The following is a 21,563-nucleotide window of genomic DNA, read 5'->3' on the forward strand; positions in this document are numbered from 1 at the left end:
GTCTTCCCAGCAAATGGCAAGATTTCATTCTTTTTGATTGCCGAATAATACTCCATTTTGTGTGTGTGTGTGTGTGTGTGTGTGTGCGCGCTGTACCCTACACACACACACACACACACACACACACACACACACCCCACATCTTTATCCGTTCACCTGTCGATGGGCATTTGGGCTCTTTCCATACTTTGGGCTATTGTTGATAGCACTGCTATAAACATTGGGGTTCATGTGTCCCTTTGGTAACAGCACACCTGTATCCTTTGGATAAATACCTAGTAGTGCAATTTCTGGGTATAGGTTCTATTTTTAATTTTTGAGGAACCCCCCACACTGTTTTCTAGAGTGGTGGCACAAGTTTGCATTTCCACCATAAGTGTAAGAGTTCCCCTTTCTCTGCATCCTCACCAACATCTGTTGTTGCCTGGGTAGTTAATTTTAGCCATTCTGACTGGTGTGAGGTCGTATCTCATTGTGGTTTTGATTTGTGTTTCCCTGATGATGAGTGATGTGGAGCATGTTTTCATCTGTCTGCCAGCCATCTGGATGTCTTCTTTTGAAAAGTGTCTATTCATGTCTTTTGCCCATTTTTTTCACTGGATTATTTGTTTTTTGGGTGTTGAGTTTGATCAGTTCTTTATAGATTTTGGATACTAACCCTTTATCTGATATGTCATTTGCAAGAATCTTCTCCCATTCCATCGGTTGCCTTTTAGTTTTGCTGATTGTTTCCTTCACTGTGCAGAAGCTTTTTATCTTGATGAGGTCCCAATAGTTCATTTTTGCTTTTGTTTCTCTTGCCTCCGGAGATGTGTTAAGTAAGAAGTTGCTGCGGCCAAGATCAAAGAGATTTTTGCCTGCTTTTTTCTCCTCAAGGATTTTGATGGCTTCCTGTCTTACATTTAGGTCTTTCATCCATTTTGAGTTTATTTTTGTGTGTGGTGTAAGAAAGAGGTCCAGGTTCATTCTGCATGTCGCTGTGCAATTTTCCCAGCACCATTTGCTGAAGAAACTGTCTTTATTCCATTGGATATTCTTTCCTGCTTTGTCAAAAATTAGTTGGCCATATATTTGTGGCTCCATTTGTGGGTTCTCTATTCTGTTCTGCTGATATAAGCGTCTGTCTTTGTGCCAATACCATACTGTCTATTCTCTCACAGAAACTGTGAAGAATTGGTATAATTTTTCCTTAAATATTTGGTGGAATTTATCAGTGAACCCATTTGGGCCTGGTGCTTTCTGACTTTATATTATTTTTCTTTTTTCTACAAAATTTATTGTAACAGTTTTCAGAAGACGGGTCTACTGGCAACAAAATCCCCCAGTTTTTGCCTGAGAAAGTCTTTATTTCTGTTTCATTTTTGAAGGATGCTGTTGCAGGGTACAGAATTCTAGGATGGTCATTGTTTTCTGTCAACACTAAATATTTCACTCTGCTGTCTTCTTGCTGGCATGAGTGCTGAGGAGAAGGCCGGTGTAACCTTTGTTACTCTATAGGCAAGAATTTTTTTTTTTTCACTTCCGCCCCTGACGTGAACCTAGTGATCCTGTGGTATACACAGGATCCTGTGTATACCTAGAAATCCTGTGGTATACACTGAGGGTGCCAGCAGGACACAGATCTATTTCTTGAATTAAGTAAGAGCGGGTTGCCCATATCAAGGTATTACCCCGTTACTGCCATGGGTTGGTGACAGAAAAGCAAAAATGACGAGCCATATCCCATGCTTCTCCAGGGAAATGGGCTGATTCTTGCTTCCACAATACTTGAGAGCCAAAGTGAGATCCTGTCCAAGCAGTACAAAAAAAGAAAAAAGAAAAGGACATTAAGAAACACAGGAGGGGCATGGAAGTGATAGTCGCCGAAAATTACAGGCACAGTGATGGCATTATTAACCGTTGTTATGAAGTACAGGTTTAGGGGTAGAAAAAAATCCTTGAAAAATAACTCACCTCTATTTATATCTTTCTTTTCATCGGGAAATGTCACATCACAAAGAGATTTGGAAAAAGTCAACATCATTTATTAACACCGGGTACTGCTTTTTTCTCTAGAGAGGACACAGTATACAGGAAGAAAGAAATGTGACAGAGCTTAGTTCAAAAGAGCGTTGGCCTCCATTTCTGGAAACATGATGAGTGTTATAGCCTGAATGGCCCTCCCACCGCCTGGCCTTGTACTAGTGGTCTCGTGTACACGAAGGAGCAGGGCTAAGGAAAGGAAAACACAGGACTCAGTACTTGGTAAGAACACCTGTTCTGGGAGATTCCCAGGGCACTTTGTGCTGGCAATGCATGTTGACGGAGAGGACTGGACCGATCTCAGACAGCACAGAGGGAACTCAAGTGCCACGCTCACTCAACGCCCGCCATGTCTTTGACCTGGGCCCACCTCTTTCGTGGTCAAGTTGGGTAGTTGTTCTCATGATTCTGCCGTTCGTTTGTGTTGAGACTTCTCCTCCCTGTCATCCTTGCCCCAAATCAAGCACATCACGAGAGACTTGTTGATTTATTCTCAAGAGTGCGGAGTTCCTAGCCGGGGCAGGAATGCTGCTGGCACCCGAGGCCGGGGCAGCACTCTCGCCTACAGCTCGGAGCACAGTGTAACCTGTTGTGCAGCGAGAATCTCACCCTCCCTTCCCTTTGGCCGGTTCATGTGGATCCGGACCCTTCTCAGTGCCAAGGCTGAACTCTTGCTGCAGCCAAGCTCCTCCTCACAGATTCCTCCAGCTTTGGGAGGTCACCCAGGCTTGGCCTCCTTTTCTCTTTGTCCTTCTAATTCTGTACCTGCTGTAACTCTCTCCGACAGTGTCCTCATCGTGACTGTTATTTTTCTGGACCATCGCCTCCATATTCCCTTCATCGGCAATCAGCTGACTGTCTCTATGTGGGACGTGTACATCTTCCCAAACATGCTCTCCATCTCGGAGAACAGCTACGCTGTGGCCGTCGTTCCTTGCATCCTGTCCGGCCTCCTGAGTCCTCCCCGGCCCATTGCCAGTCAAGACGGCCATGCCCACTCGTCTCCTGCCTCACTTGTGCAGCCCACAATGCTTTTCCTGCTCCTGGCCACGCAGCCTGATCACTGTGTGGCCATCTGCAACCCCTGTGGTAGTCGGTCCTCGTATTCATCGAAGTTCTCCAGAAAAACAGAACCCGGTAGGTTTTATTGATACGTGTAGGAGATTTACTCTAGGAATTTGCCTCATGTGCTCAAGGAGGCCGAGGAGTCCCACGATCTCACATCTGCAAGCTGTGTAGAACCGGGAAAGCTGGTGGTGTAAATCCCGGTCTGAGTCTGAAAGCGCGAGACCAGGAGCACTGATGCGTGAGGGCAGGAGAAGACGGATGTCTCAGCTCATCCACCGACAGAGAATTTGCCCTCCTCTGCCATTTGCTTTATTCAGGCCCCCAGCAGATGGGATGATCCCTGCCTACATTGGATAAGGGTGATCTTCCCCACTCGGTCTGCTGATTCAAATGCTAATATATTCTAAAGACACCTTCGCAGGCGTGCCCAGAATTAACGTTTTGCAAGCTGTCTGGACATCTCTTAGCCCAGTCAAGCTGACGCACAGAATTCACCACCACAGCCGTCCTAGGGAAGAGGCCTGTGCCAGTGGACGTCTGCGTCTCTAAGAATTGGCCTGGGCGTGGCCTTGGCCAGGTAACATCTGTGTTTGGCCTGCCCTTCTGGGACGCCCTTGTCATCTTTCACTTCTTCTGTGACGTCAGGCCCCTGCTGAAGCTGGCCTGCGTGGACACCCCTGTCAACGAGATCATCAACTTTGTCGTCAGCGTCTGTGTCCTGATTCTGCCCACGGGCCCGGTCTTCTTCTCCTATGTCCTCCTCGTCTCCACCAGCCTCAAGATCCCCTCCGCCCGGGGCCGGAAGAAGGCCTTTGCCACCTGCACCTCCCGCCTCACGGTGGTCATCGTCTACCTCAAGCCCAAGTCCCAGAGTTCCGTGGGGGCAGGACAGACTCATCTCTGTGACCTACACCGTCCTCACTCCCCTGCTGAGCCCTGTCGTGTACAGCCTGGGGAACAAGGAGGTCAAAGGTGCCCGGTGCAGAGCCGTGGCAAAAACACCGCTCAACTCTCAGTGCATCGAGACTGTGATAGGTTCTCTCCACGTACTCGTTCCTCTGAGTGTTGACTCGCAGGGACATCGTGATTCTCCACAGCTCCACGGAGCCTCCAATGGGGCCTGCCCCTGCAGTGTCCTCTCAGGAGACGTCTCCTGTCACACTTCAGTCATATTCCCATGAACTCAGGTAACAGGCCCTGGGGATTCTGGCCAGTTCTTACATCTGCCAAATAACACACAAAAAAAGGAAGATTCATGTTGGACACCTTGGAAAAAGCTCCAAAAATTTGTTCTGCTTTGAGGCCAGGGGACCTCCAGGAGAGATGGGGTTGGTCAATCTGGCTGCGCCTTATACACTTTCCTCTCACGTTTTCATTTGTTGCCAGACTTTGGCGCAAGTGCACTACTCTTTCTCTCCATCTGGTCTCTTTCGCCCCCCACCCCAGGGAGCCCGTGCTGAGCCCTGCTGGATGCTGTTCCTCCCGGGTGCTGTTCCTGCCTCCCCCACGGCCGTGGCATGTCAATACCGGGACTTAGTATCACACCAATGATAAAGTTGTTTGCCTTTGGACACGCCTCACGATTTATAAGGAATTTCCACCTGCAGGCTTTTATGTGATCTGGAAGGTAGGCAGGCCAGCAACGATCACCCCTGTGCCGTAAATAAAGAAACCGAGGCACGTATCGGTGGCATTGATTTGCCCAAGCATACAGAATTAGACAGCTGAAGACTCGGGATTTGAATCTACTTCTCTTTATTGTCTCTCGTTCCTTTTAGTGAATCCGTTTACAAGATGCGGGAACTTCACGGGCAAAATTGGGACCTCCAGGGAATAGCGTGGGCAGGGCTGTGGCTGGTCTGCAGGAGGCTTTGTGCCTTTGAGGAAAAAAGCATCCTCTCCTCTGGATGCTTCTGTCAGAAATGGCCATCGCGGTTTTACTGCCCTCTCCTGGGAATTATCCTGAATCCAGATGTCTAAGCTGTGGATGGACCCCCTTAGTGTCACACTGGACACCTGCAGAATCCCACGCCGCCGGGCTGATTGAGGGATAGACGAGGAGCCTGGAAACAAATAGGTGCCAGTGTCCTTGCCCACAATCTTCGTTCAGTCCTGGGTTGTCTGAAAGCCTCATTTCCCAGCCCGCCCTTATCGACTGGAGTCCCTCTCACATCTCGAACTCGGGTCTGGTCGAGACGATGTGTAAGATGTACAAGTTCTGGAGTTGCTGTTAAGTGTGGTACCAGCACGGGGGTTCCTAGACTGAGCCAGCCTCTGTGCGTCCAGAGGACCAGATCTGTCCCCAGTTCTGCCAAGAGCTGGGGACAGGAGTTTACGGGGGGGGGGGGGGGGGGGGGATGGTGGAGGCCACGGTTACCCTGCCAGCATCTCGGACATCTTCCTACAGACACAGGAGCTATGATGTTAAACTCCCAGTTTCCAGCCCGGTGCCTCTAGTTCGGTGTCAGAGAAGACGACACGGATGCATTAAGTGTTTCGTGTGCAACAGGCACCGTGTTCGACATAGTATGTCCTGTGTCCTTCAAAAGCTGGTATATCGATTCATTTCTTCGCTCATTTACCCAAGTGGTGGTTATTGAGGGCTGTATGACCCGTTGATGCTGTGAAGCTGGCTCTAAGAAGGCTGGGGCCATCCCATACTTTGTGACCGGGGGACCCCTTTAAACTCTTCGTAAAAATGAAGGAGGACCCAAGAGTCTTTGCTAGTACCACCTGACCACTTTAATTTGGTAGAAATTAAAACCAAAAGATTTCCAAAGTATGTTTTATTCACTTAAAAATAACAATCCAAATGATAGCACAAGTCACATTGTTACGAAAAATAACTACAACCCAGACAAAAAGAGTGACGCCCGTGTACGTTTTTGCTAATGTGAAACCAGCATCTGGTTTCATCCAAGAGACCCGGTTCTCCCGCACGTGACCTGACGCCCTATCGCATATCGTGTAGCCTCTGAAAAACTTCTCTCGGAAGAGAATGAGCGAAAAAGGTGAGGAACGTCCACTTCATCATGAAAACGGTTTTGACCGGACAGAACCTTTGGAAGCACACCCGCATCTGCCTTCACTGACCACGCAGATCTTAGAATCAAGGTCAGAGCCAGAAGTGGGCGTGGTGGGGTGTGTGTGGAGGAAGCATCACTCCTTGGGGGCGGTTAGCAAAGGACCTGAGGAGGCCGTCCCGGCCCCTCCTCTCTTCGAGCATTCCTTTGGTCCCTCGGAAGGGGCATCAGGGAGCACGCCTGCGCAGGAGAGTGGAGAAAAGAAATGGAGAGTTGGGATCAGGAGGCTCATTACCCCTCAGTGCTCAGTTTGTGGGTGAAAGGCTGGCTTCCCGAAACTTGTTTGCCTGTTGATTTCCCTCACTCCTGACGCCACCCAGCAAACCAGAGTCTTCGATGCTTCCTAGCACCAGCTGAAGTTTCAGACCGGTCCTTTGGACTGCCAGCATCCAACTGGAAGAGACACTGGATGGATATTTTTGTAGTAGTTGGCTCTAAGCACACTGGAGTTCAGAGCCAGGAAGTGCGGTTTAAAAAAAAAAAAATCTAATGAAAGAGAGTTTCATGTTTGCACGTTTCATGTCTATTCAACCGTGGTCCCTTCTCTGTCATGGGCCAAATCGGTATATGCATACGCATCCGTTTTGGGATTCTGTTCTGTTGTATGGATCTATTTTGGCTATTTTGTGCCAATTTTATGCTGTTTTAATTAGTATAGATTTATGAGGTATGTTGGTATCTGCTAGATCAAGTAAAAAAACCCCATTGTCAGTTTTTTTTCTGAAAGAGCCTCGTCTATTTTTGCACATTTCCTAAACATAAGCCCCATGAAAGCAGTGAGGTTGTTTATCATTTTGCTGGCTGCACCCCAGCAGCTTTAATAAAAGTGACATAGTGTAAGCACTCAATAAATATTTGTTAAATAAAGGAATGAGCTTCTACTTCTGGACTAATTTTAGAATGAGTTTGTCAGTATGCATGCAGCATCTTACTGGGAGTTTTATTGGGATCGCATTGAATTTGTAGATTGATCTGGGAAGAATTGACATCTTTGCATCCTTGAATCTTCCCATCAGTGAAGGTGGCCCCATTTACACAGTACTTCCTTTATGTTCTCTGGCAACGGGACGTAATATTCTCCAGAAGGATCTCATAGAAAAATATCCATTTACTGTAATAACAAAATTATCTGAGCACCTTACAAAAACAACAAAAATAGACAACAGCTTTATTGGGATGGAATTCAGAATGTAAAATTCACCCTTTTAAAATATGCAATTCACTGGCTTTTACTAAAATCAGAGTTGTGCGCCTGTCAGCACTACCTAATTTCAGAACATTTTCATCACTGCCAAAGACCCCCTGTGGCCATTAGCAGCCACTTTTTCATTTCTCCCCTCGCCCCAGCCACTCACAAACGCGGATTGACTTTCTATCTATGAAATTGCCTATTCTGCACATCTCAGATGCACGGGATCACACGATTGTGATTACCTTCTTCCATTTAGCACAATGTGATTAAGCTCCATCCATGTTGTAGCATGTGATCAATATTTCATTCCTTTTTATGGCCGAATAGTATTCTAATATATCGACATGCCATCTTTATGTATCCATTCACCAGTTGATGGGAATTTGGGCTGTTTCTACTTTGTAACTCTTATAAATATAATGCTGCTGGGCACATCAGCCTATACGTTTTTGTGTGGACACTTTTTCATTTCTTTTGGATATATGCCTCAAGATGGCATGATGGCATTGTTGCTGGATCCCATTTTGTAGAGGATGTTTGTATCTATATTCATCAGGAATATAGGTCTGTGGCTTTTCCTCTTGTTTTCTCGTGATGCCATTGTCTGGTTTTGGTATCAAGGTCATACTGGCCTCCTAGAACGAGTTGGAAATCATTTCCTCGTCTTTTATGCTGTGGAAGAGTGTGTAAAGGATTGGTATTAATTCTTTAATGTTTTATAGATTTCATCAGCGAAGCTAATGGTGGTTCTGGGCTACTCTTTGTTGATTACTGATGCAATCTCTGCTTCTTGTAAGTCTATTCAGATTTTCTATTCCCTCTTAAGGCAATTTTGCAACTTTCTGGGAAGTTGTCCATTCCATCTGGGTCAGCTAACTTGTTGGCACACAGTTCATAGCCTTCCTCTATGATTTTTATTTCTGTAAGGTCACTGGTGATCTCTTCTCTTTAATTCTTGATTTTAGCAACTTGCGTCCTCTTTTTCTCTTGGTCTGTGTAACTAAAGGTTTATCAACTTTGTCGATCATTTTAAACAGTCACCTTTGGGTTTTGTTAATTTTTTAAATTCTGTTACCTATATTATTTATTTCCCCTCCAATCTTTTCATTTTTTCCCCATCTGTTTGCTTTGGATGTAGTGTCCTCTTCTTTTTCTAGTTTTTTAAGATGATTCTCGGGTTAATGACTTCTTTTTTAATACACACATGTACTTCTTTAAATTTCTCTCTAAGCACTGCTTTTGCTGTATTCCATAAGTTTGGGGATGTGTTTTCATTTTTATTCATCTTAAAGTGCTTTCTTTTTTATTTCTTTTTTGACACATCGGTAATTATTTAGAAGCGTGTTAATATCCACATAGGTGTGAATTTCCCAAATTTCCTTCTGTTGGTGATTTCTAATTCCACTGCTGTCAGGGAACATACTTTGTTTGATTTCAATACCCTTAAATTCATGGAGGCTTCTTAATGGTCTAACATACGGTCTGTCCCGAAGAATGTTCCTTGTGGACTGGATGAGGATGTATATGTGTTGATAGTTTGGGTGGAATGTTCTATGGATGTCTGCTGTAGCTGTTTCATAGTGTTTTTGTGTCTACTTCCGTGTTGGTCTTATTTGTGGTTGTTTTACCCATTATTGAATACAGAGTATTAAAGGCTCCAACTATTACCGTGGAATTACCTATCTTTTCCTTCAAATCTGTCAGCTTTTGCTTCACGTGTTTTGGGGTTCTGGTAGGTGAATGTACAGTTGATAATTGTCATCTCTTCCTGATGCATTGAACTTTTATCACTTTTGTCTTACAGCAATTTTGGTCTTCAAGTTAATTTTGTCTGATATTAATATAGCCATTCCAGATAGTTTTGGGTTGCTGCTTGCCAGGCATATCTCATTCGCCTTTTTAATTTTACCTTATTTGTGTCTTTGAATCTATGGCCTGTCTTTTGCAGACTTTGTATAGTTGGCTTAAAATTTCCTACTCCATTCTGCCGATCTCAGCCTCCTGATTGGATTATCTAATTTATTTCTATTTTTTTTGTACTTCCTGATCAAGTAGGAGCTACACCTCCCACTTACTGTTAGTTTTCTGTCTGCCATGTATTTTTCCTTCCTCTGGCCCTCTATCCCTGCCTTCTTTTCTGTTAGGTAGGTATTTTCTAGTGTACCATGTTTTTTCTTTCCCGGATTTTTTTGAGTTGATTTCTTAGTGGTTGCCCTGAGAAGGGTTACAATTTTTTACCTTAAAAAACATGCTAATTCTTATTAATACCAACTTAATTTGCCCAGAGGCAAAAACTTTGTCCCGGTGTAGATTATTCCCTTACCTCTTGCTGTCCTTGTTATACATTTTGCTTTTTTGTACATCGTTGTACACATTTTCGTAATGAGTGCTTTATGCTGCTGTGTTTTAAGTCGGGAGGAGAAGAGAGTTGCAAACAAAACGTATCTGTCTTGTCTTCTCTATTTGCTGATACGTGTGTAGTTTTGGGGTTTTCTGACTTGAACTGGAATGTTCAAACGCAGTCATGAAATGACGTTTGTGGACTTCTGATAGCTGCGCATAAGTAAAGGAAATTTCGTTTTAGTCTCAGCTTGATAAGAATGTTTATGATCAACTGGATGTTGGATTTACATCTGACGTTTTATGTTTCTCATCCTTTGAAATAATACATTTTGATTCTTCTACTGTGGACTCATCCTTGCATTCCTTTTTTAAACCCAGCTTGGACAACGATGCTGTTTTGTTTTGTTTTAACTATGGATTCTTTTTTTAAAATTTTATTTATTCTCATCTGTAGGTGACATTAGTGTTTAATTTTGTATTTTTAACTGCCTGTTTCTGGTTTGATACAAAGCTTTTGAGGCTAGTGGCCTCATGATTTGAGCTGAGGAGATTCTCCTATTTTTCTAAAACCTGAAAGAATCTGCATGTCTGCTCTTAAACCTTTGGTCTCTTTGTCTTGAGGAGGGATGAAAACTGCATTTTCACTGTCACTTTCCTGTCTCTTGACTGTTGCTCTGTTCATTTTCTAATCTTTCTCAGGCCATTATTACAAATTAGTATTATTAGAATTGTACATTTGGTCCGGGTGTTCAAATTAATCTAAAGCGTCTCGTGGTGTTATCATTTTAACAGCTGTATTTGCATCCCTAGTTATGTCCTTATTTCGTTTGTGATTTTATTTGGGTGATCCTTCCCTCGTCTGCTCTCAGGGGTAACTACCAAAATTTTAATATCTTCAAGGCCTCATTTTTATTGCTATTTTTACTTCAATCTTTGAGGCCCATCTAATTATTTAATTTGTCTTTGTCTTTGCATTAATTCATATGTTACCAATGTAATGTTACTTGAAAATTTTTTTCCTTTGTATTCGCTTTCTTTTTCTGCATTCTTGAATTAAACACTCCATTTTAGGTTTTTCCAGGAAGCGGATTTACCTCTGGACGTTTTCATACACCACTCTGATTTTGCTAGTCTGCATTTTTATCTTTTAATTTCAAATGGTTTATAATTTTTTTAACATTTTTATTTCCTCTTTTATACTTCTTTTTTCCAAAGTATATTTTTATATTTGCAGCTGTAGGGATGGTGGTGGGAAGGGCCTAGCAAGGGGTGGGTAGCGAACTTCTGTGGTTGTTTTTTTTTTTTTTTTTTTTTTTAATTTTTTTTAACGTTTTATTTATTTTTGAGACAGAGAGAGGCAGAGCATGAACGGGGGAGGGGCAGAGAGAGAGGGAGACACAGAGTCGGAAGCAGGCTCCAGGCTCTGAGCCATCAGCCCAGAGCCCGATGCGGGGCTCGAACTCACGGACTGCGAGATTGTGACCTGAGTTGAAGTCGGCGCTTAACCGACTGAGCCACCCTCAGTGTTTGCTTGATATATTTTGAAGCTTGGCTGTTAGGTCCATTCCAGTGATGGCGTCTACACGTTTTTGGTGAAATCGTTCTTTTTTTAAACTTTTTATCAGAACTCCATTTGCCTTTTAGTGCCCTTTTTTCTCAATGAATTTTAGTCCACATGATATTTATGTAATTATTACAGGAGGTTTATTCTTATTTTGGGTTTCCCTTGTATCATGTTTCTCCTTATTTCCCCTTTTTCTCAGCCTTTACTCAGTTTTTAGATGGTCTGTTTTATACGCTCTGTACTGGCTTGAAAGTTTTCCACTTGCTACCTCTTCACCTAGTAATTACCCTTTTTAAAACATTTTTATGTTTGGGAAATAGTGTACCTACAGTTTAAAAATTCAAGTATTACTAAAATATATACACATGTCCACACACACACACACACACACACACACACACAAAAGGAAGTGATTCTCTACTCCACCCCTCCCTACCCTTTTCTTTTCCCTAGAGGCAACCTGTTTTTGGGGTCTTCAGAAAAACTGAACAAGTTACGTGTGTGTGTGTGTGTTTTATGTACACGTGTGTGCGAGGGAGAGAGGTGATGAAGGCTTACTTTTACCAAGTGGCTCACATGATAACGGAGGCAGGCAAATCCCAAGTCCACAAGGTGGCTCAACAGGCTGGGGGCCCAGGGCAGCACGGGTCCTGCAGTTCAAGTCTGAGGCCATCTTCTGAATTCCCTCTTGCTCATGGTTGGTCCGTCTTGTGTCCTATCCACGCCTTCAACAGGCCCGCCCACATTATGGAGGAAATCTCTACTGAAAGCCCACCAATTTAAATGTCAATCTCCACTCAAAACACCGTCGCAGAAACATCCAGAATGCTGCTTGACCAAATGTCTGGGCACAGTGGTCCATCCAAGTTGACGCATAAAATCAACCATCACACTATTTTCAACAACTTTATCAGTTTCCATCCTCATTTCCTAACTCACACGCTTCCTCATTCCTCTTTTTCAATATAGGTTTACATTCTTATTTTAGTTGTCATGTACTGTTTCAGTGACAATGATTCAATGAATATTACTCACAGCTGATCCGTGCCATGTGCTATAAACACGTATCTCTTGAACAAGAAGGCTAAACGTTTTTGTTTTTTGTTTTTGTTTTTGTTTTCTCTCTGTGGTCCGTAATATCAGTCCTTTCTTAATTTCCCTTTTTCTTTTCATGGAGCCACTTGTCCAGGAGCCCTCTGCCTTTGTCCAGTTTTTCCCAGTTGCTCCTTAGCTGATTGCAGGGATGTGACACTTCAGTTCCAACCTGGGGGGTCCCCTGCCCTCTCTGCTCTTCTCGATTCACTGTCTCCTGGGTTCTTCATCTTCAGTGTATACACCTCCGTTTCCATGGCTTCCTGAGAAAGAGGGGAGAAGCAAATTTTGAGCTCTTGCATGTCGTAAAAAGTGTTATTTTACTCTCGCACTTGGTTGATGATTGGCTGAATTTAGAATTCTGGTCTGGGACACTGACAACTAGTGATGGGAAGTCTCCTGAAAAAGGGAGTCTGGAGGCTTCTGCAGGGGTGCTGTCAGCCGTACCACTCCTCATCACTGCAGACCCGGCGGGAAGAGAGGGACTTGACCCTACATGACTGGACCTTGCATCCTATGGATATCACTCTACTCCTCCAGGAGGCTACATCTCCCGGGGAACAGCTCAGCCAGTGCAAAGCACCATTCTTGAAACTCCCCCTTTCCTCCAATGGACTTCTAGTTGCTAACAGCCCTCCCCAATCCCCCCTTTTCCCCTTAAAAGGAAGGTGCCTCTCCTTTGTTCTCAGACTCGCGTAGGGTTGTGCTGCAGCCTGTTTGCCCCGGACTGCAATTCTTATTCCCATATAAACCCATCTTGTGCTGGTAAAAGAACCAGCAATTTCTATTTTTAAGATTAGCGGGACTAGGGGCGCCTGGGTGGCGCAGTCGGTTAAGCGTCCGACTTCAGCCAGGTCACGATCTCGCGGTCCGTGAGTTCGAGCCCCGCGTCAGGCTCTGGGCTGATGGCTCGGAGCCTGGAGCCTGTTTCTGATTCTGTGTCTCCCTCTCTCTCTGCCCCTCCCCCGTTCATGCTCTGTCTCTCTCTGTCCCAAAAATAAATAAAAAACGTTGAAAAAAAAAAATTTTTTAAGATTAGCGGGACTAGTTTTCCCTCAAAATGTTTACGCCCCTATTTCATGGTTTTCTACTTTGTAGCGTAAAGTCCAGGGCCGTTTTGATCCTTGGTCCATTGCTTATTATTCTATCTGGCTTTTTATTTTGACGTTTGTAAGGTCGCCTTTTTAACATAGTTTTTAGAAACTTCGTGAAGACGTATTTTGCATGTGGCCATGATTGTTTTCATCATGGGAGTCGTTTGGGCCGGAAGCTCATGTCCTTTTGCTTTTTGAAATTCTCTTTTTACTATGTCTTTGAAAATTTAACCCTTTCTACTTATGTTTGAAGTCTGTCTAGTCAATGATTCAACATCTTTTATCGTCGATATTCATATGTTGGCCCCTGATTTTTCTCCTATTTGCCATCTGGTTCTGGTATTCAAGACATTTCCTCAAATTTCTCCCCCAAGTCTGCCGTTTAATTTTTTATTTCGGGTAATGTATTTTTAATTTGTCAAAGCTCTTTCTGCTTCTCAGAACATGCCTTTTATACAGAGCACTTTTGTTTCACCAATACGGCATCTTGTCACGTCCTTCTGAAAATGTTGAATATCTGTCTTTGAAAGACTTTAATCTGCTCTCTGGGCCGTATCTGATTCTCCCATGTTCTTTTGTTACCTGTTCGTCAGGCGATGTCTGTTTTCATGTTATTCCCAAATGCTTGGGGATCCTTGTCAGTCCATTTGTAATAGGACCAGTTCACTAATGACTATCTGTTTGGAAAGTGTGTGTGTGTGTGTGTGTGTGTGTGTGTGTGTGTGTGTGTGAAGGGCTGGGATATCTTGAGTGGTGGGCTTTCCTTATGAGGGTGATAAAGCTGAGTGATGTGGTATAGATGCTTTCTTTGGATTCTTAGGATAAGCTTACTTTTTCACCATAGGATGACACCGAACTTTCCCTATCTTTTGGTCTTTGTTCATGAAATGCTAAGTTGCCCAGGGAATATCCTTCAGTTTCCTGATTGGGAGCTTGTAAGCCTTTTTTGTCAGTATCCTATAAGGTTTGCCTCTTCCTTACTTTTTAAAAAATTGCTATGGCACCCCCCCCCCCCACACACACCTCATCTCTGTAAATGTCCCCAGAAAGTCACCCTCCAGCCTTCTGCACAGGCGGACAGAGGTTCTGGCTGTATAGCATTTCTTAAACATTTTCAGAGGTATTTTACTGAACTAATCACACACTCTGAGGTTCAGAAAGGCTTGCTGCCTCCCTTTCCTGAACGCTTCTGCCTTCCGGCATTCTGGGTGAGAAATCGGCGTTTCTGTTGTTTGCTCTGCATCAGGCACCTTCTGCGGTCTATGTGCTAAGTCACACGGAAGACAGTAACAATGTATTAATCTGCGTTCCAGATTCCATAATTTGCCGCACACTCTTGCTGTCATCTGGCTGTCATCTGGCTGTTTCTATGGCTAAGGAGGCGAGCCTGTTCTGAACTGAAATTGAGTAGGGCTTTAGGGCAAAGCCGCAAACTAATACATATGTGAACTCTGTGTTTCAGTTCTGTTTAGCAGAATTCCTAAAACTTTGTTCTAAATTGTGACTAGTCTTAGCCAGTGTGTAGAGCTTCCCATGGAACAAGAGAGGGGAGTGTAATTTTCTTATAATTCTTTTATTAAAAAAAATATTGCCACGACCCATTGTCTTCCACCTCTGGTACGAAGTAACTTTCTTGCCTGGGCTGGCCTTCCAACTCCCGTGGCCTCCAAGGTGCCTTATCGGTTGAATCACACTTGTTCTGCGTCTCTAGGTCATGCCGCATAGTTTGTAGCCCACTAAAAACTCCATTTCATCCATTTTTCATCGTCTGGATGAATGCTCCTGCTTTAAAATTGTTGTCCCTTCCAGGGTTTGGTAGGGGTGCGGCTGGAGAGTGTGGAAAAGAGAAATGCTCGCTGCGCTCACTGTGCTACAGTGAACATCAGAGAAACACGGGTTCCATTTTCTTCTTTACCATTTTCTGAAGTTTTTTCAACGAGTGAGTATTGCTTTTGTAAACAGAAGAATGCCCACTAATATGCCACTGTTTGACCAGAAAAGAAGACAAAAATGGGTGGCATCCTTCTCAGATGATTTGCCTACCAGCCTGCCCAGTGTGGTGGGGCTCACGCAGGCAACGCCCCCTTACGGAACCCAGGTGTCCCTGAGTTTCCCTAACTTTAGAGGCCACCCCAGGAGCACATGGCAGCCTGACCTTGCTTTGGGTCTTTACTAGAATCTGCTGTTTCGTTGCACTTTGCTCTTTAGTCTTTGCAAAGTCGATGGCTGAAAATCTCGTATGCCATGTTGGGGGGCAACCCTGAGTTCGTAGTTGAACAGTGATCCACGATAGCATGCATTGTTGTCTCTAACCAGGCTGACAGCATCAGAACCTGCATAAAGCAAGCCGTTGGATTTTGGACAGATATTCAGATCCACATTTCAAAATACAGTTAATCATCCTGTGACTTAGCCCAAAATAGCTTTGCATGGTAAAATTCAGTAGAGGTATATGTTACGTTTATTACTGCAAACGTAAAATGCAAGAACAGTTGATGACTGAGAGCTATTAATTTCGGGGGCAAATTCAAGAGTTTTAAATAGGAAAATAAGTCCCCGTTTCATAAATATTAAGAGTGTGTGGGGTTTCAGTTTTAGAAAGAATGTCATATCCTGTAAAGCCAATGCATACTTATAAATTTGAATATACAAAGCAGAATAATGGAAGTTAGCTACCACAGTTCTAATCTTTGTAAAATTGTCTGGTGTCCTGTATTTATACTTTCATTTTATTTATTTTTTTAGTAATAAAAAATAAATAAAATGAAAATGAAAAAAATGAAATAAGTGAAAATGAAAAAAAAATATTTTTTCCCCCAATTTTTATTTAAATCCTAGTTAGTTAACATACAGTGTCATATTGGTTCCAGGAATAGAATTCAGTGATTCATCACTTACATACAACACCCAGTGCTCATCACAACAAATGCCCTCCGTAATACCCATCACCCATCTAGCCCATCTCCCACCCACCTCCCTCCGTCGACCCTCAGTTTTTTCTCTATGGTTAAGAGTCTCTTGTGGTTGGCTTCCCTCTGTTTTTTTTTTTTCCCTTCCCCTATTTCATCTGTTTTGTTTTGTAAATTCCACACATGAGTGAAATCATATGGCATTTGTCTTTCTCTGACTTACTTCGCTTAGCAAGATACCCTCTAGTTCCGTCCATGTCATTGTAAATGGAAAGATCCGTTCTTTTTCATGGGTCAGTAATATTCCATCTACATATGTTGCATCTTCTTCATTAACCGGTCGACGGACGTTTGGGCTCTCTCCATAGTTCAGCTGTCGTTGACAATGCTGCTATAAACATTGAGGTTCTCGTGCCCCTTCGGATCTGTATTTTTGTACTGTTTGAGTAAATACCTGGTAGCGAAACTGCTGGATCGTAGGGTAGTTCTGTTTTTAACTTTCTGAGGAAACTCTATACTGTTCTCTAGAGTGGCTACAACCAGTTTACATTCCCACCAACAGTGCAAGAGGGTTCGCCTTTCTCTGCATGCTCACTAACACCTGTTGTTTCTTGTGTTACTAATTTTAGCCATTCTGACAGGTGTTATGTGGTAGTTCATTGCGGTTTTGATTTGTATTTCCCTGGAGATGAGTGGTGTGGAGCATCTTTTCATGTGTCTTTTGGCCATCTGGATGTTTTCCTCGGAAAAATGTCTATTCCTGTCTTCTGCCCATTTCTTCACCGGATTATTTGTGTTTTTGGGTGTTGTGTTTGGTAAGTTCTTTATAGACTTTGCATACTAACCCTTTATCTGCTATGTCATTTGCAAATGCCTTCTTCCATTCAGTAGGCTGCCTTTTTGTTGATTGTTTCCTTCACTGTGCAGAAGTTTTTCATCTTGACGAGGTCCCAATAGTTCATGTTTGCTTTTGTTTCCATGCCTGGTTTCTTTGATCTGTTCTACTGTCTTTTTTATTTCTATGCCATGGATTTCTGTTTTAATCTTTATTATTTTCTGTTTGGGGCTGTATTTGCTTTTCTTTTTCTAGCTCCTTTAGGTGTAAGGTTAGGTTGTGTATTTGAGAATTCCTTCCTTCTTTAAGAAGGCCTGGGTTGCTATAGTTTTCCCTCTTATGACCACCTTTGCCGTATCCCAGAGGTTTTGGACTGTCGTGTTTTCATTCTCATTGGTTTCATGTGCTTTTTAATTTCCTCCTTAATTTATTGGTTAACCCATTCATTCTTTATTAGGATGTTCTTTAATCTCCAAGTATTCGTGATATTTCCAAATTTTTTCTCATGGTTGATTTGAAGCTTCATAGCATTTTGGTCTAAAAACGTGCATGGTATGATCTGGATCTTTTTGTACTTGTTGAGGGCTGATTTGTGTCCCAGTATGTGATCTATTCTGGAGAAAGTTCCATGTGCACTCAAGGAGAATGTGTATTCTGCTTTAGGATGAAATGTTCTGAATATCTTTTAATGCCATCTGGTCCAGAGGGTCATTCAAAGCCTTTGTTTCCTTGTTGATTTTCTGCTTAGATGATCTCTCCATTGTTGTAAATGGGGTGTTAAAGTCCCCTACTATTATTGTTTTGTTATTCATGAGTTTCTTTAAGGTTGTGATTAATTGGTTTATATACTTGGGTGTCTTTAAGTTGGGGGCATAAATATTTACAATTGTTTGATCTTCTTGATGGATAGACCCCTTAATTATGATATAATACCCTTCTTCGTATCTTGTTACAGTCTTTGGTTTAAAATCTAGTTTGTCTGATATAATTAGTATGGCTACTCAGGCTTTCTTTTGACTTCTATTATCATGGCAGATGGTTCTCCATCTCCTCACTTTCGGTCTGCAGGTGTCTTTAGGTCTGAAATGAGTCTCTTGTAGGCTACATATAGCTGGGTCTTGTTTTTTTTATCCATTCTGATACTTCCTGTCTTTTGATTGGAGCATTTAGTCCATTTACGTTCCGAGTAACTATTGAAAGAAGAATTTAGTGCCAATGTGTTACCTGCAAAGTTGGTGTTTCTGTTGATGTTCTCTGTTCCTTTCTCATCTTTGTTGCTTTTGCTCTTTTTCCCCCCAAATAATCCCCTTTAATATTTCTTATAAGGCTGATTTAGTGGTCACGGACTCCTTCAGTTTTTGTTTAGGGAACTCTTTATCTCTCCTTGTATCCTAAATGACAGCCTTTCTGGATGAAGAATTATTGGCTGCATATTTTCCCCATTCAGTATGTTGAATATATCCTGCCACTCCTTTCTGATCTGCCAAGTGTCCGTGGACAGATCTGCTATGAACCTGATCTGTCTTCCTTGTTGGTTAAGGACTTTTTCCCCCTTGGTTCTCTCAGGATTTTTTCCTTGTCTGGTATTTTGTGAATCTGACTGTGATATGTCTTGGTGATGACCAGCTTTTGTTGAATTTAATGAGAGTTCTCTGTACTTCTTGGATCTCAATGTCTGTGTCCTTCCCCAGATTAGGGGAGTTTTGAGCTGTAATTTGCTCAGATAAACCTTCTTCCCCTTTTTCAATCTCTCCATCTTCTGGGACTCCTCTAATACACATGTTATTATGCATTAAGGAGTTACTGAGTTCCCTAAGTCTATCATCGTGATCCACTATCTTTGTTTCCCTCTTCTTTTTCGCTTCATTATTTTCCATAATTTTACCTCCAGTGTCACTAATTTGTTCTTTTGCTTCATCCACTCATTGCTGTGGTGAGGTTTGCATCTCAGCTATCACGTGTTTATTTTTGGCCTGACTAGATTTTAGTTCTTTTATCTCCTGCCATAAGAGATTCTCTAGTGTCCTCTGTGCTTTTTCTTTTCCAAGCCCTGCTAGTATCCTTATAATCATTGTTTTAAATTCTAGTTCACACACCTTAGTTATGTCCGTATTGGCTTAATCCCTGGCCGTTACTTCATCCTGTTCTTCTTGAGGGGTGAATGCCTCCATCTTCTCATTTTTTCCAGAAAAAAAAGATAATAAGACAAAAACCACTAGGTCAGAGGTGTTTTGGTCTGCTTATTAAAAGCTAGATCCAAATATATATATGAATTTTTTAAAAAGAATAAAAAATAAAATTAAAAATAAAAAGGAAGCTAGATCCTATTTCCCCTAGAGCGGAAGCTTTGCAGCACTCTATGATCAGTCGACCTGGTGCATGAGACGGGTTTGTGCCGGTCTTCTGGGGGAGGGGGCCGTTGTGCCGATTCTGAGGTGGTGTTGCCCTCGTAGAGATGCACCTGCAGGGTGCAGGGGTGTGGAGCTTGGTGTAAATGGCTCCGGTCTCCACTTGGTGGTGCTGTTTTACTCACTGAGGTTGGTCAGTGCTGGTGGGTTGGGGGAGGGCAAAATGGCATTTCCCCACTCTCTTATCCCTGAATGGTTTGTGCCTGCCACTCTTTAGGAAGCCCTCACGGATGGGAAAGACTCACCCCTCTTGTGTCCGCGGCTTCTGTCGGATCCCTGCCTTCCCCCCGTCTGCGTCCACACTCTTTTCCTGCCGGGTGGCACCGTCTTTTATCTCAGGCACATGGCAAGGTCTCAAAACTCCCAAGTTCTAGGGACTTGTGGCACACGGACCTGCACTGATACTCTGGAGGGAAGGTCTCACTGTGCTTTTCTGTTCGCCGGTCTGTCCCAGGAAAGTGGTCGTGTGACTGTGAAGCAGTTCAGAGTTTACGGTAAAACTCAGCCGAAAGCTGGCACCAAGGCTGCCCGCGTTCCGCCAACATGCCCCTTCCTACGCTTGAGAACGGTGCAGACCGTCCGCGCTGCCACTTTTGTCCCCGGGGAGGGCTTGCCACCATGCCCCAGTGCACTCCGAACAGGGCAACTGTTTCTCCCCACGTGACCCGGGGGATCTTCAGACCAGCTGCCCACTCCCAGGTCACCACCCTCCTTCCCCACGGCAGCACCCTTGCCAAGCCAGGCATGACCCCGGCGATGGTGGACTTCTGAAACCTGAGATTTTATGTTCTGCTGGGGATAGTAACTTGTGGTGGTCTCTGTAAACAGGGCATCCCCCCCCCCCCCCGCCCTGCAGCACCCACAGTGCTTATCTCCCCCCAAATCAACTCTCTGCACCTCCTGCCTTCCATGAGATGGTCACTTTTCCACTTCTAGGCGCACAGTTTTGTTCTGTCCTCACGTTGATTCCTTAGGCGTTCAGAATGATTCTGATGAAATTTATTTATTTATTTTTTTAACGTTTACTTATTTTTGAGACAGAGACAGAGCATGAGCAGGGGAGGGGCAGAGAGATGAGACAGAATCCGAAGCAGGCTCCAGGCTCCCAGCTGTCAGCACAGAGCCCGACGCGGGGCTCGAACTCACGGACCGCGAGATCATGACTTGAGCCGAAGTCGGGGGCTCAACAGACTGAGCCACCCAGGCGCCCCTGATTCTGATGAAATTTAAAGTGGGGTTTGTGAGGAAACGGCTAAGAGAGAATCCTTGAGACATTTTGGGGGCCAAAAGGTGGTCTTATCCTAGCAGGGGGACAGGACCCGTGGGCAGAAATGGCTGCGCTGGGATTGGGAAGAGTGAACCCGATTATATACTTTGTGGAGGGAGAGGGCATAGAGAAAAAGCCGGTTTCCAAGGAATTTCTGGATTCTGAGACCGAGGTCTTACAGGACCCTGAGGATTTAGCTATTGTCAAGGCAAGGTTGCTTTTAGTTTTTAATGACATGGAAACATCAAGGCATTAAGGCAGCCAGAAACTTCTTGAGGAATGGTAGGCACTGCAGGTCTCTGGAAACTATCAGTGGGCTGCAAGTCTTAAGGGGATTTAATTTAAACTACATTCTTCCTGCCTTTGTTTCCCTCATCGGTTTGATATTTATCTAGGTGTGTTTGAGGGAGGAGGCAAGCTTAGGGTCCCCCTGTTCCTCCGCCATCTTACCTCCTCATGAACCTTATACTTTTAAATAAAACAACAGTGAGGCACAGTATTTTTAGCTTTTTTAATTCTATTTAAGTCCTGAATTTGCAGTACGATTTTAATTTTGCCTCCAAAATCATATATGGAAGATAAACTATTTTTAATCCATATCTAATGAAGAATGTGAGTAGAAGAAAGCGTTAGACAAAAAAATAAGGTATTTCCCTCAAGATCTTTTTTTTGCTTCTCTGCCAGTC

At 43.5% G+C, this 21,563-nt stretch overlaps 1 protein-coding gene and 1 long non-coding RNA gene across 2 annotated transcripts in view; both read left to right on the plus strand.

The window, feature by feature from the left end:
* Nucleotides 1–21,563, plus strand: part of LOC144614827 (uncharacterized) — a 170,587-nt gene that overhangs the window by 56,702 nt on the left and 92,322 nt on the right. The window lies entirely within an intron of this gene.
* On the plus strand, nucleotides 2,655–6,962 carry LOC132685859 (olfactory receptor 10J4-like). The gene is given in 4 exon segments (XM_081792009.1): nucleotides 2,655–3,159; nucleotides 3,610–3,660; nucleotides 3,663–3,970; nucleotides 3,972–6,962. Coding segments are annotated over 4 exon segments (1,164 nt in total). The 3' UTR covers nucleotides 4,272–6,962.

Source organism: Panthera onca, chromosome F1, assembly GCF_046562875.1.
Source record: "Panthera onca isolate mPanOnc1 chromosome F1, mPanOnc1 haplotype 2, whole genome shotgun sequence".
Classification (NCBI taxonomy): Eukaryota; Metazoa; Chordata; class Mammalia; order Carnivora; family Felidae; genus Panthera; species Panthera onca.